General features: G+C 44.6%; 1 protein-coding gene across 2 annotated transcripts; it reads right to left on the reverse strand.

Annotated features, from left to right (window-relative positions):
• Positions 1–1,806: 1,806 nt before the first annotated feature.
• LOC109900370 (pre-mRNA-processing factor 19) lies at positions 1,807–11,017 on the reverse strand. Of its 2 annotated transcripts, none has more exons than XM_020496060.2 (16): positions 10,783–11,017; positions 10,313–10,462; positions 10,020–10,096; positions 9,788–9,929; positions 9,306–9,376; positions 9,026–9,094; positions 8,783–8,824; positions 8,460–8,534; positions 8,196–8,271; positions 7,860–7,969; positions 7,547–7,702; positions 7,339–7,408; positions 6,297–6,470; positions 3,448–3,530; positions 2,992–3,097; positions 1,807–2,700 (listed from the first exon to the last, which is right to left on the reverse strand). In XM_020496060.2, exons 1-16 carry the CDS (start codon positions 10,799–10,801, stop codon positions 2,603–2,605), a joined length of 1,518 nt encoding a protein of 505 aa, XP_020351649.1. In that variant the 5' UTR covers positions 10,802–11,017; the 3' UTR covers positions 1,807–2,602. The 2 variants fall into 2 exon arrangements, with proteins under 2 accessions (XP_020351649.1, XP_020351650.1); XM_020496061.2 differs by lacking the exon at positions 10,783–11,017 and adding an exon at positions 10,564–10,754.
• Positions 11,018–14,191: the final 3,174 nt, after the last annotated feature.

Consider the following 14,191-nt stretch of genomic DNA (forward strand, 5'->3'; position numbering starts at 1 on the left):
GGCGGTGGGTCAGTCATGGTGTGGAGTGGCATTTCTTTGGGGGGCCGCACAGCCCTCCATGTGCTCGCCAGAGGTAGCCTGACTGCCATTAGGTACCGAGATGAGATCCTCAGACCCCTTGTGAGACCATATGCTGGTGCGGTTGGCCCTGGGTTCCTCTTAATGCAAGACAATGCTAGACCTCATGTGGCTGGAGTGTGTCAGCAATTCCTGCAAGAGGAAGGCATTGATGCTATGGACTGGCCCACCCGTTCCCCAGACCTGAATCCAATTGAGCACATCTGGGACATCATGTCTTGCTCCATCCACCAACGCCACGTTGCACCACAGACTGTCCAGGAGTTGGCGGATGCTTTAGTCCAGGTCTGGGAGGAGATCCCTCAGGAGACCATCCGCCACCTCATCAGGAGCATGCCCAGGCGGTGTAGGGAGGTCATACAGGGACGTGGAGGCCACACATACTACTGAGCCTCATTTTGACTTATTTTAAGGACATTACATCAAAGTTGGATCAGCCTGTAGTGTGGTTTTCCACTTTAATTTTGAGTGTCACTCCAAATCCAGACCTCCATGGGTTGATAAATTTGATTTCCATTGATCATTTTTGTGTGATTTTGTTGTCAGCACATTCAACTATGTACAGAAAAATGTATTTAATAAGAATATTTCATTCATTCAGATCTAGGATGTGTTATTTTAGTGTTCCCTTTATTTTTTTGAGCAGTGTATATCCACAACAACAATGTTCACTCTGAAGTCACCTCTCTGTTTGTGCTCCCTTGTGTGTGTGGTATGGGTGTCTTAGAAGGTACTATATACACATTGATGAAAGGACATGGTCTACAATATGCTTGTATGTCTCTTGGTGTGATTCAGTCAATGCCCAAGTCCCGAATGGCACCCTATTCCCTTTATCGTGTACAACCTTTGACCAGGGCCCCTTTCAAAAGTAGTGCAGCACTATATAGGGAATAAGGTGTCATTTGGGACACATCCCATGGCTCTCGGCCCAGTGGTTAGAGTGTTGGGCCAATAACCGAAAGGTTGCTAGATCAAATCCCCGGAGCTGACAAGGTAAAAATCTGTCGTTCTGCCCCTGAACAAGGCAGTTAACCCACTGTTCCTAGGCCGTCATTGTAAATAAGAATTTGTTCTTAACTGACTTGCCTAGTCACTTTAACTATACGTTCATGTACATACTACCTCAATTGGGCCGACCAACCTGTGCTCCCGCACATTGGCTAACCAGGCTATCTGCATTGTGTCCCACCACCCGCCAACCCCTCTTTTTTACGCTTCTGCTACTCTCTGTTCATCATATATGCATAGTCACTTTAACCATACCTTCATGTACATACTACCTCAATAAGCCTGACTAACCGGTGTCTGTATATAGCCTTGCTACTCTTATTTTCAAATGTCGTTTTACTGTTGTTTTATTTCTTTACTTACCTACTTACACTTTTTTTCACACCATTGGTTAGAGCCTGTAAGTAAGCGTTTCACTGTAAGGTCTACACCTGTTGAATTCGGCGCACGTGACAAATAAACTTTGATTTAGTTAAATAAAGGTAAAATACAACAATAACATAGTATGAGCCATATACAATAGGATTGTTGTATGACATATTTTGGGTGCATTCTAGTAGCCTGGAATCCAAACTGATATGCTCTGTTTCACCATTGTTAAAACCTCTACGGGATTGGTGTCCCCCCCACGGGACGGGCGCGCTAATGCGATTAGCATGAGTTTGTAAGTAACATGAACATTTCCCAGGACAAAGATATCTGATACGGGCAGAAAGCTTGAATTCTTGTTTGAGTTTATTTTTTACAGGGACAGTGCACATTAATCAACGTTTCAGTATAAGTGCCGGTTTTAGCCAGCCAGCTAATTTTCAACTGCAGCCCCTGGGCAGGTTGTTAATCTAACTGCACTGTCCAATTTACAGTAGCTAAGAATACCATGCTATTGTTTTAGGAGAGTGCACAGTTATGTACTGAAAATGTATCAATAGACCAACTAGGCACATTTGGGCAGACTTCATACAACATTTTGAACATTAATGCAATGGTTCATTGGATCAGTCTAAAACTTTGCACATACACTCCAAAATCTAAATTGCACCTAAACTGCAATAATGCATTGTGGCCTTTCTCTTGCATTTCAAAGCTGATGGTTTTTTTGTATTCTTTTGTAAATCTCAAATTAATTTCACATTTCCATAAACTTCAAACGTGTTTCCTTTCAAATGGTATCAAGAATATGCATATCCTTGCTTCAGTTCCTGAACTACAGGCAGTTAGATTTAGGGATGTAATTTTAGGCGAAAATTGAAAAAAAGGGTCCGATCCTTATTATTAAGAGCATATCAGTTAAAAATCCATTCTTACATTCTAGCCTCAGTTTATTATCCAATCAAGCTGCATGTCCCTTCTGATCAACTGCTGCAGGGTCTGTCCCCCCCCCAGATGGAATCCTTTTCCCTAGGGTGCCATTTGGGACACAGCCAAAGTCTCTTCCCATGCATACATCCTCAGCGTGACCTCAGAGGCCAGCCAATCAGAGACATCCATCACTCTGCTCATATGATCTGTGTTGTTACAGGCTGTAGAATTTGAGGCTCCTGTCCATTCCAGTGGAGGTGAGGAACTGGGCGTGCTCCCCGAAAGCCACGCCTGTCACCACCCCAGTGTGTTCTGGGTAAAGAAAAACAAAAATGTTTTGACTTGAAATCAACTCAAAAGCATGAGTTGACGCACACCCAATAAAGTTGGGGAGGTGCTGATAAACTAAATAGTAAACCTGAAAGATATTTTTTGTGTGAATATTTCATAAGGTACTATATATATACACACACTTGCTATTATCGTCATCCAGCCAGGCACTTTGAAGACCCACCTCTAGACCACTGTTTCTGTCCCAAGCTAACTCACCACCACTCGCCATTGCATCTCTAGCAGTATGACACACACAGTGCATTCTCTTACCTGTGAAGTTGAGGACCTCGGACCACTGCTTACAGATGTAGACCCTGATGTCAGTGCCACCCACAGCCAGGTACGTCCCACTCTGGTCAAACACCAGGGACTTCACCTGAGGGAGAGGAAAGAGACTCACATATCATTTATCTAAATTTACAGGGTAGTTCAGTACCAGGAGATTACAGTATTCATACAGAGCAGACCATTGCTAGCCTGGGTGCCAGTCGGTTTCTGGTCTCTTGCAAACTCCTTATGGAATTTTCAAGCCAGTGACGGAAATGGAGATGGCAAGAGCACAAACAGATGTGGGACCAGGCTAGATTGTAGCACGACTAGCTTCTGAATGTCCAGTGTACAGTCTACAACGACTGTCTCTCAAATAGCAGCGGATTTCACTTGGCACTTGGCTCTGGCCAAAAGTAGTGTAGGGAATAGAGGTCATGACAGACGTGCACTACTTACCTCATAGTTGTTGTCCAGGGTGATGGTTTTGAAATTTTTCAGCTTCCTCAGATCCCAGAGCTTCACTGAGCTGTCCTGTGCACCTGGAGACATGAGAGAGGAGGGTGAGGTGAGCAGGGCCAAACATGTACTTTTTGATCCACCAGCCACTGTGTCAAGTAGATAATTTTTTTTATCTACCAGCCACTAGATTTTATTTAACCAGCCAAAATATTTTGGTTCACAATAATTACACCAACAAAACATGAAAAAAAGATGAGCATGCTTTGTAATGTTTCTAAAAAACAAAATGTAGGACTAGTAAGAAGTAGTGGTATATTGTAACATTTTATTTGTGACCAGTCTTCTAACCAAAATATCACAGATGATACATAAATGTTCACCTGCCCCTTTAAGGGGTGGCAGGGTAGCCTAGTGGTTAGAGCGGTGGACTAGTAACCGGAAGGTTGCAAGTTCAAACCCCCGAGCTGACAAGGTACAAATCTGTCGTTCTGAACCCTGAACAGGCAGTTAACCCACTGTTCGTTCCTAGGCCGTCATTGAAAATAAGAATTTGTTCTTAACTGACTTGCCTGGTTAAATAAAGGTAAAAAATAAATAAATAAAAAAGGTGGATGTTGCCATGGTAACGTGACTCAAATCATGTTTGTGCCATTGAGAGTCTGACTAGTAGATGCATTGTCCTCTATTACCTAGCAGTTGAAACTCGAACATTAAAAAACAACCTAGCTTGTGAATTTAAACAATGTAAATAACCAAGAAACAAGGACAAAGCCTCACTTCAGTAGGCTTTAATTTCAAGTAAATTAGACAAACTTTTATGCCTGTGTGCAGCGCTTCTAAAAATGTATCTTTCAACTCAGGTCTTCACATGCAGTTTTGCAACACAAGGTGGGATAGGCTATAGGATTTGTAGTTCTTTGACTTTGTGAATTTAAATTTACCAGCTCTGAAACAAAAACGGCAGAAATACCAGGAAAACAGCTACTGAATCATTTATTTTTTGCTATAAATGTGATCATACATATTTTTATTCACAATTGGCTCAGTGTTCTGTCACTCATGGGGACACTACGTCACCACAAAATCTACAGGGAGAGCTTGACAATTCAAGCCCCTTGGGTACTGCCATAGATTTACATTATAAGTGCCCATCCAAGAAGGCTCAAGGTCATTGGCCACTGATAAAATGACATTAAATCTACCGTAGCTTTGATTGGACTGATCATGTCAACATCATACTTTCAAAATCTTAGCTAACAAGATAGACAAGCAGTCGTCATTATGAATCAAGTCAACAATCTACTGGCAAATCCTTTTCAATGCTTGTCATATGAAGGGAAATCATAGATAAAACATATCGATGCTCATGGGCCATTGGACATAAACGTTACACAACAAGTTGGAAATAGCAAATTCAACAATGAGTGGTTTGCAAGGAATCACTATCCTGCTATTCAGTGGAGTGGGTGTGTGGTCCGAGTCTGGGTTTAAAGTCTCTTTTCCAAGCTTGAAAGGATAAACATTCACATGGCCATGAGCCAGAAAAGGTTGAATACATTGGTTATGCTGTCAATACAGCATGACTTCTGCCAAACTTCAGTGAGATCAAGACAACTGGGAGTTCTGGGGGGGGATTTTTTTTTTAAAGAGCTCTGACTGGGAAAATATGTTTTGAAAGGTCATCCAACTCGGAATTCCAAGTCGGGAACTCTTTATAGAGCTCCGACCTGATGACGTCATGATTAAACTTTTTCCCCCCAGAGTTCCCAGGTGTCTCGAAAGCACCATAAATCAAGAGAATGCTAGACTTTAATGAGAAAGTTTTCCCACAAAAAAGGAACACCGTGCCACCTTCCTGTTCAAGTGAGCACAGCTCAACAAGTTGAGTCCAAATATGTATTGTATGCTGCCGCATAAATGATGTAATATTCCAGGGAGATATGTATACTGTAGACAGAAAAGTAATACTAAGTGTATGTTGTGTAGTAAGCTATTAGTAGCCCATGTGCCTCACCTTAATAATCTGATCCCTAACTTAGCCTACTGTTCTGACTTGTTGGTGCACCTGTAGCCTATAGCCGGTTTTAGAGAAATGTAATTGAATATTGTAAGAAATGGCATTGTCTGCTTATATGCCCCCTTTATTTATCCTACGGTTCTGACTTGGTGTACAGGGAGAACACTAAGAACGGCCCATGTTCTGAATTCTGTCATGTGTACATTTCAGAAGTGCTGAACAAATAGTTATATTGACTACGTCTGTCCTAGCTCGCTCATTAATGTCTTAATCAAAATTACTGATGGCCTCTTATCCGCTCGTCGTTCGCTTATGCCATAGTTTGGACATCTCAATTGTCAGTAGAAACCACATTTGTTTAAGCAAGTCAGCCATATCAGTTATGTTTTTGTTTTTTTAAAGGCAGTTTTGCTGCCAGACAAGGCTCTGCTAATAGACAGGTGTAGCGGTGGTAAGGATTCACTCCATGGTGCTGAACAGAAAGCTCAGCTGTTGAGACAGATTTAAGCAGGCCATAACCGTTTGTGGGTAGATTTTGTCACCGTTAAAGTGCAATTCATGTATTGTTTTGTGGCTTCTCTGGCCTGCATCCCAAAAAATTAGGGGGAGTTTGCCCCACCAAGATTTACATGCTAAAATCACCACTGGAGGTGAGCAATAATGTTTAACAGTGTTTACAGAAAGGAATAAAGACAACTTCACACACAGTCACTCACTCACAGAGAGTGTAACAGAGACTGACACACACACAAATCTAATCTTCTCTCTCACGTGTGCGCTCACACACACACACAGAGTCCTCTCTCTCACAAACACACAGCAATCTCACCTGTAGCCAGGTAGTATCCGTTCTCAGAGAAGGCGATGGAGGTGACAGGGCCGATGTGGCCGGGGAAGTTGGCCACGTTGGTGCGCTCCTTCAGGTCCCAGATCTTGATCTGAGAGTCGGCCGTCCCCGTCCCGAAGATCAGACCGTCAGGGTGGAACTGGGCACAGGTCAGAGCTGGAGGGGTACAGGACAGGATGTGTAAAGAACATGTATTTGCAATGTATCCGTGTGCTTTCAGAGAGTACAGGGGACTGGGTGGTTGGAAATACTGTCTTTTATTTCAGTTACTCCAGTTAGGTACTAGGTCAGTCAATTCACAGGGGGGAGATTGATTAAATGTTATTGTTTTTTGTCTACCCATTTACATAGGAAAGACAACCTGGCATTTAAGGGGCTTGATATGTGGGAAATTATTTGGTGAGCTGACCCCACAGTTAGGAAATGCTACTTTTGGATACTGACAGACTATTAGAGGAAGCTGGTCCCTAGCAACATGTGGCAACTAAAACGTCTTGTCCCTAGCAACTAAAACGTCTTGTCCCTAGCAACATGTGGTCAATAAAATGTCTTGTCCCTAGCAACATGTGGTCAATAAAATGTCTTGTCCCTAGCAACACGTGGTCAATAAAATGTCTTGTCCCTAGCAACACGTGATCAATAAAATGTCTTGTCCCTAGCAACATGTGGTCAATAAAATGTCTTGTCCCTAGCAACATGTGGTCAATAAAATGTCTTGTCCCTAGCAACATGTGGTCAATAAAATGTCTGGGAAGACAAAGAGAGAGAGAGGTCCAACGGTGTGGTCCAGCGATTAGAGCTGCCACAATCGCCATGGTTCGAATCCAGTCCACTGCCCTTTCACTCCACCCTGTGGTAGACTAGTGTCCTGTCTAGGGGGTGTACCTATACATCAAGCTGCCTCACACCACAGAAACAGGATATATGCTCCTGCCCTATGGGCTGTTCTGGCTTGGACAAGGCTACTTACTTACTCCCATATCCTCAATAAAAATAATAAAGAGCAGGAGAGAGAAGCACTCACCACATCCTGCAGCCTCATCAGTGACCTTGGTGAGAACACGACCTGTTTGGATGTCAGAAAAGGCCCAGTACTGATGGAGAGAGAAAAGGGAAGCGATAAAAAGTAGAGAAAGAGGGGGAGACCGTAGATAAAAATTGTCTTTACATAATGTTCTTGACATCCAAATCCATGTGTGTGTACATATGTTTTGTGTGTGTGTCTGTGTTACCTGATCCTCGGAGGAGCTGAGCAGGTAGTCTCCGGTGGCGTGGAGGGAGAGCCCGGTGACGCTCGCCTCGTGAGCCCGCACCACCTGGACACAGTTGCCCCCGGTAACGGACCACACGCGGATAGTGCTGTCTGGAGAGGCTGAGAACACTACCGACTGGAGAGGGAGAGGAGGAGAGTGCGCAGAGAAGGAAAGGGGGGAGAGAGAAATTGTTGAGGTAAGGGATATTAGAGTTACAGAGTAATTCCAGTGCAAGACATTGCTGCGGACTATGTCAATGGAGAGTAAAGGAAAGGAAGTGTGTGCGTCTCACCTGAGAGGGGTGGTAGATGACAGAGGTGACCTTCTTGGTATGTCCTTTCAGGGTTGCGATGATCTGCTCCTCCTTCTTATCAAACACCACCACGTTCTTATCAGCCCCGCCTGTAGAGGGAGACAGAGAGGTTAGGGGTTTATCTGGGTCGGGCCAGGGTCTGCGTCCCAAGCGTCAGCCTTCTGGTCAAGAGCAGTGCACTATATAGGAAATGTAGGGTGTGCCATAGTATTTTTGTTTCCTCAAGGGAGGGAGGAAGCATTTTGATGGAATTCAAACAGAAACAATGTGTGTGTATATCTACAATGGGCCGTAGACTGTGTGTGTGTGTCTCACCAGTGAGCACTTTGTTGGTGTCGGAGGGACACAGGTCCAGAGACAGGATCCCAGGCACACTGGCACTGTGGAGACCCTGACAGACAGACACACAGAGCGAGAGAGACAGATACATAAACATAATTTAGGGCTGTGTTCAGTAGGAATGAAATGGAAGAAAAATGATCTGAAACAGGGAGGAACCTTTCTGAACTTGCCCAAGGTTTGAAGAATAAAGTGTTCCAACACCAGCCATAGCTAGACGTCACACACACACGTACTCACAGCATGGGTAGCGACTTGTCTGTACTTGCTGAGGTCCTCCGTTCGGACCAGCTCTTCTGGAACTGTCTTTCCTCTCTGTGGGAAGAGAGACGGTAGAGGTGAAGTGTGGACAAAAATGTATCCTAGCATGGCCATGTCCCAAATGTCACCCTATGGCCCCCGTTCAAAAGTAGTGCCCTATGTAGGGAGTAGGGCGCCATTGTACTCCATTGGAGACACAGCCCATACTAAGCTGACAACTGGTTGGACATTAGGTAGGTTCTTCTATGAATAACAACAGGGAGGTTGCTTGATAGGGACTTCTTTGGCATTTGAATAGTTACCTTCTTTCTCTCCGTGGTCAGGACCGTGGCCTTGTCTTGCAGCTGTGGAGAGAGGTGGACATCTTAGTATAGGACACTGTGCTGTGTAGTGTGACAGCATGGTTGATTGGTTATTTCAAGGTTTGATACACCGCGGCCTTATATGGTACTATTTGCAATGAACGCACATGATAGTCTAGTAAAACAGGGTGGTATCATTCCTCTTGTACTGTGGATGTGAATGTATGTGAGGACATCTCTTACCTTCTGTATGATCTCTGGTATCATTCCCACCTGCTCACTGACCTCCATGGGCTCTCCTGCACCTCCAGCCTGCGAGATGAAACATAGAATCAATAACAAACGAGAATTGTACATTCCTCATTAGAAAATGTGTATTTGCGTCAGCTGTTAAAACTCATTTTTATATGAACATATAGATACTACAACTTTACAGGTCTCACTTAGACCGGAGACTTCAATCAAGAACCAGTTAACTATCAATTAAAAAATATTGACTGAGGGCTTTAAGCCAATCACTGACCGTGACATGGGGCTGGGAAGCGACTGCCTGAGTCACCACCAATCCTGCCTGTGGCTTCAGAGTGGCCAGAGCTACGGGGAGAGAGAAGGGTAAAACATAGCAGAGGAGAAATGAGAAGTGACGCCCCATGGCCACTAACATCCAAAGCTGTTTCCAGATTAACATAAGAGTGTGTGCAAGTATGCTTGCCTGTGTGTCTGTCTATAATACTCTGTGTGTTAGAATGTATAATCATGTGTTGAGTGTACAAGCGTGTGTGTGTGTATATAAGTGCATAATGTGTGTGTGTGTACACAAGCGTGTGTGTATATAAGTGCAAAATGTGTGTGTGTATATAAGTGCATAATGTGTGTGTGTGTGTGTACACAAGCGTGTGTGTATATAAGTGCATAATGTGTGTGTGTGTGTGTGTGTGTACATAAGCGTGTGTGTATATAAGTGCATAATGTGTGTGTGTGTATGTATGTATATATATATCTCACCCTCTCTGGCGGCAGTGACCTCCTTGGTGAGACGGGCGATGACCCTGCAGGCGGCGTCGTGCTGGTAGAGGGCGTGGCTTAGTTCTTGACGCGTTGTCTGCAGCTGCTGCCTCAAGGTGAAACTGTGGAGCATCACCGCATCCTAAGAGAGAAATCGTTTTAGAAGAGTGTGTGTGTGTGTCTCAGTTCAGACACAGCGAAGGGGAGTGTAGCCGAGTAAACATGGACTCACCCACTCGTCCTGCAGAGCTTTGAGGATGGCTGGGATGCTAGTGGATGAGGGAGCTTTGGGTCTGATGGGGTGAGAGACTGAGGCAGGAGGAGACAAAGATAACTTACTGTAGTGAGATATCCCCTGACTAGTGGGGTTACCATTGTTGTTGAAATGGCAGAATACACTCTAGCCTAGAAATTACCAGGCACCATGCAGGAATAGTTGGAAGTCAAATGATATGGATTACCCTTACTGTGTTGACTTCAGCTCAGCATCAGATCTGAACACACTCTCCTCCATGTATCCCTCACCTTTAATATCTATCAGCTGTTCCTCTGACAGAGGCTGCCCATTCATAGGGTCAGCTCCATTCTCAGCTATGTACTTCTCAATCAGCCGCCGCTCGAACACCTGGTTGGACACCGGCGACACGCACGGGTGCTCCGGGACCTCATTTGATACTGGATGGACGGTAGAGCGAGAGGGGTAAATGTGCATGCCCGCAATTACAATATAAATACGGCAAACGCAACTCTAGTCAGAAGATGGAAGGACACATTACCGTTTAACTGTACTTTGCAGATATAACGCCGATGTCAAGCTGATCCACAATGTTTGAAAAGGATTGCTTGCTAATTGAAATGCATAACATGCATATGGTGACAATAATAAGGGAAGGTTCTAGAGACATTATTATACACAAACATACGTGATATTTTCGGTCTGTGTACCTCTAACGTTCCGGAAGGGCAACTCGACTCATTCATTCATTTGAACTTACTTGCACAAACCAGGGACATTTTCAGTAGCTAGCTAAACCTTCGGTCGTTCGTTCCCTCCAAGATCACCGTATCAGTACAGATAAATGAATGTTTGTGTTGATTGTAATACAATAATAATCCGGCTAAATTAAATTTTCATTTATTAATTTTTCTTTCCGTATTCACGCACGTTGGTCCGCGGCTGCGCGTTTCGGGTGCAGCTCCGACTATTGCATGCTGGGATAGCATGAGTCCTCCGACCCCGCCCCTAGTCTGAGGTCCCCAACAAACTATAGTGCTATTCAAAATCCTTGGGACGCTCGTACCCTAAACCTTAACCATTTTGAATGTCAACTTCAATGGGGGTAAGGTCACCCCAAAGATCCCGGATAACAAGGACCAACAAGAGATAGCCTAAATCCTATATGGTCATCAAAATGTGTCAAAGGCAGCGCTGAAACGTGTGTGAATCTGTTTTCACCATTCATGGAAACTCAGAAGAAGTAGACTTATAGTCTAGACAAGAAGGCTAGTACTGTAAATAAAACCAGGTTGGGCACACCCCCTTCCTCATCAACAGGTCTGCCATGGAGACGGTCAAAAACATCATGTTCCTCAGCACTCCGAGGAGCTGAAACGGTCAAACAGCACAGACACCGTGGTGAAGAAGTCATGACAGCAACTCTTCAACCTCAGGAGACTGAAGAAATTTGCCCTGTTCTCGAGGGCCCTCACAGTGTTCTACAGGAACACAATCAAGAGCATATTGTCGAGCTGCATCAAAACCTGGTACGTGTGTCTTCTTGTCAATAACAGCTGGTGCGCAATGCCTAATATTAAAGAAGTCTTGAGGTATTGCTCGCCTGAGGTAGAGTACCTTATGATAAGCTGTAGACCACACTATCTACCGAGACAGTTCTCATCTATATTATTCGTAGCCGTCTGTTTATCACCACAGACCGATGCTGGCACTCCATAACTCCATAAGGCCATAAGAAAACAAGAATATGCTTACCCAGAAGCAGCGCTCCTAGTGGCCGAGGACTTTAATGGCCAACTTAAATCAGTTTTACCAGCATGTCACATGTGCAGCCAGAGGGGGAAAAAACTCTATAGACCACCTTTACTCCACACACAGAGATGCATACAAAGCTCTCCCCCGCCCTCCATTTGGCAAATCTGACCATAATTCTATCCTCCTCATTCCTGCTTACAAGCAAAAACTAAAACAGGAAATACCAGTGACTCGCTCAATACGGAAGTGGTCAGATGCTACGCTACAGGACTGTTTTGCTAGCACAGACTGGAATATGTTTCGGTATTCATTCAATGACATTGAGGAGTATACCACCTCAGTCATCGGCTTAATCAATAAGTGCATCAACGACGTTGTCCCCACAGTGACCGTACCTACATATCCCAACCAGAAGCCATGGATTACAGGCAACATCGAGCTAAAGGCTAGCGGGACACTAATCCGGACGCCTATAAGAAATCCTGCTATGCCCTCAGACGAAACATAAAACAAGCAAAGCGTCAATACAGGATTAAGATTGAATCCTACTACACCGGCTCTGATGCTCGTCGGATGTGGCAGAGCTTGAAAACTATTACGGACTACAAAGGGAAACCCAGACTCGAGCTGCCCAGTGACGCAAGCCTACCAGACGGCTAAATGCCTTTTATGCTCGCTTCGAGGCAAGCAACACTGAAGCATGCACGAGAGCATGCATGAGAGCACCAGCTGTTCCGGATGACTGTGTGAAAACGCTCTCGGTAGCCGACGTGAGCAAGACCTTTACACATTCACAAATCCACGGGGCCAGATGGATTACCAGAACGTGTACTCAAAGCATGCGCAGACCAACTGGCAAGTGTCTTCACTGACATTTTCAACCTCTCCCTGACTGAGTCTGTAATACCTACATGTTTCAAGCAGACCACCATAGTCCCTGTGCCCAAGGAAGCGAAGGTAACCTGCCTAAATGATTACCGCCCCTTAGTACTCATGTCGGTAGCCATGAAGAGCTTTGAAAGGATGGTCATGGCTCACATCAACAGCATCCTCCCAGATACCCTAGACCCACTCCAATTCTCATACTGCCCCAACAGATCCACAGATGACGCTATCTCAATCGCACTCCACACTGCCCTTTCCCACCTGGACAAAAGGAACACCTATGTTAGAATGCTGTTTATTGATCACAGCTCAGCGTTCAACACCATAGCACCCACGAAGCTCATCACTAAGCTAAGGACCCTGGGACTAAATCCCTCCCTCTGCATCTGGATCCAGGACTTCCTGACGGGCTGCCCCCAGATGGTAAGGGTAGGCGACAACACGTCTTCCACGCTGATCCTCAACTCTGGGTACTGTGTGTACTTAGTCCCCTCCTGCACTCCCTGTTCATCACGACTGCGTGGCAAAACACAACTCCAACACCATCATTAAGTTTGCTGACGACACAACAGCCTGATCACCGACAACAATGAGACGGCCTATAGGGAGGAGGTCAGAGAACTGGCAGTGTGGTGCCAGGACAACAACTTCTCCCTCAATGAGAGCAAGACAAAGGAGCTGATCATGGACTACAGGAAAATGTGAGCCGAACAGGCCCCCAGAGGGCACGACAAAACCTTTTCCCCCTCAGGAGACTGAAAAGATTTGGCATGGGTCCCCAGATCCTCAAAAAGTTCAACAGCTGCACCATCGAGAGCATCCTGACCGGTTGCATCACCGCCTGGTATGGCAACTGCTCAGCATCTGACCGTAAGGCGCTACAGACGGTAGTGCATACGGCCCAGTACATCACTGGGGCCAAGCTTCCTGCAATCCAGGACCTATATAATAGGCAGTGTCAGAGGAAAGCCCATAAAATTGTCAGAGACTCCAGTCACCCAAGTCATAGACTGTTTTCTCTGATACCGCACGGCAAGCAGTACCGGAGTGGCAAGTCTAAGACCAAAAGGCTCCTTAACAGCTTCTACCCCCAAGCCATTAGACTGCTGAACAATTAATCAAATGGCCACCGGACTATTACACTGAGGACCTTCTTCTCAAATAATTTGTTTTTGCATTATTATGCATTATTTAAACCAAATTGAACATGTTTCATTATTTATTTAAGGCTAAATTGATTTTATTGATGTTTTATGTAAGTGTTAATTCAGTTTTGTTGTAATTGTCATTAATCAATAAAAAAATCGGCCGATTAATCGGTATTTGTGAAAATGTATATTTGTGTCATTCTCAACTTTTGGCCACGACTGTGCCTACTAAAAAAGATTAAACTAGGACAAAGAAACACCTCGGGTCCAATCTTCAATGAAGACAAACTCAGCAAAAAAAGAAACGTCCCTTTTTCAGGACCCTGTCTTTCAAAGATAATTCGTAAAAATCCAAATAACTTCACAGATCTTCAATGTAAA

The sequence above is a fragment of the Oncorhynchus kisutch genome, linkage group LG12 (assembly GCF_002021735.2).
Source record: "Oncorhynchus kisutch isolate 150728-3 linkage group LG12, Okis_V2, whole genome shotgun sequence".
Classification (NCBI taxonomy): Eukaryota; Metazoa; Chordata; class Actinopteri; order Salmoniformes; family Salmonidae; genus Oncorhynchus; species Oncorhynchus kisutch.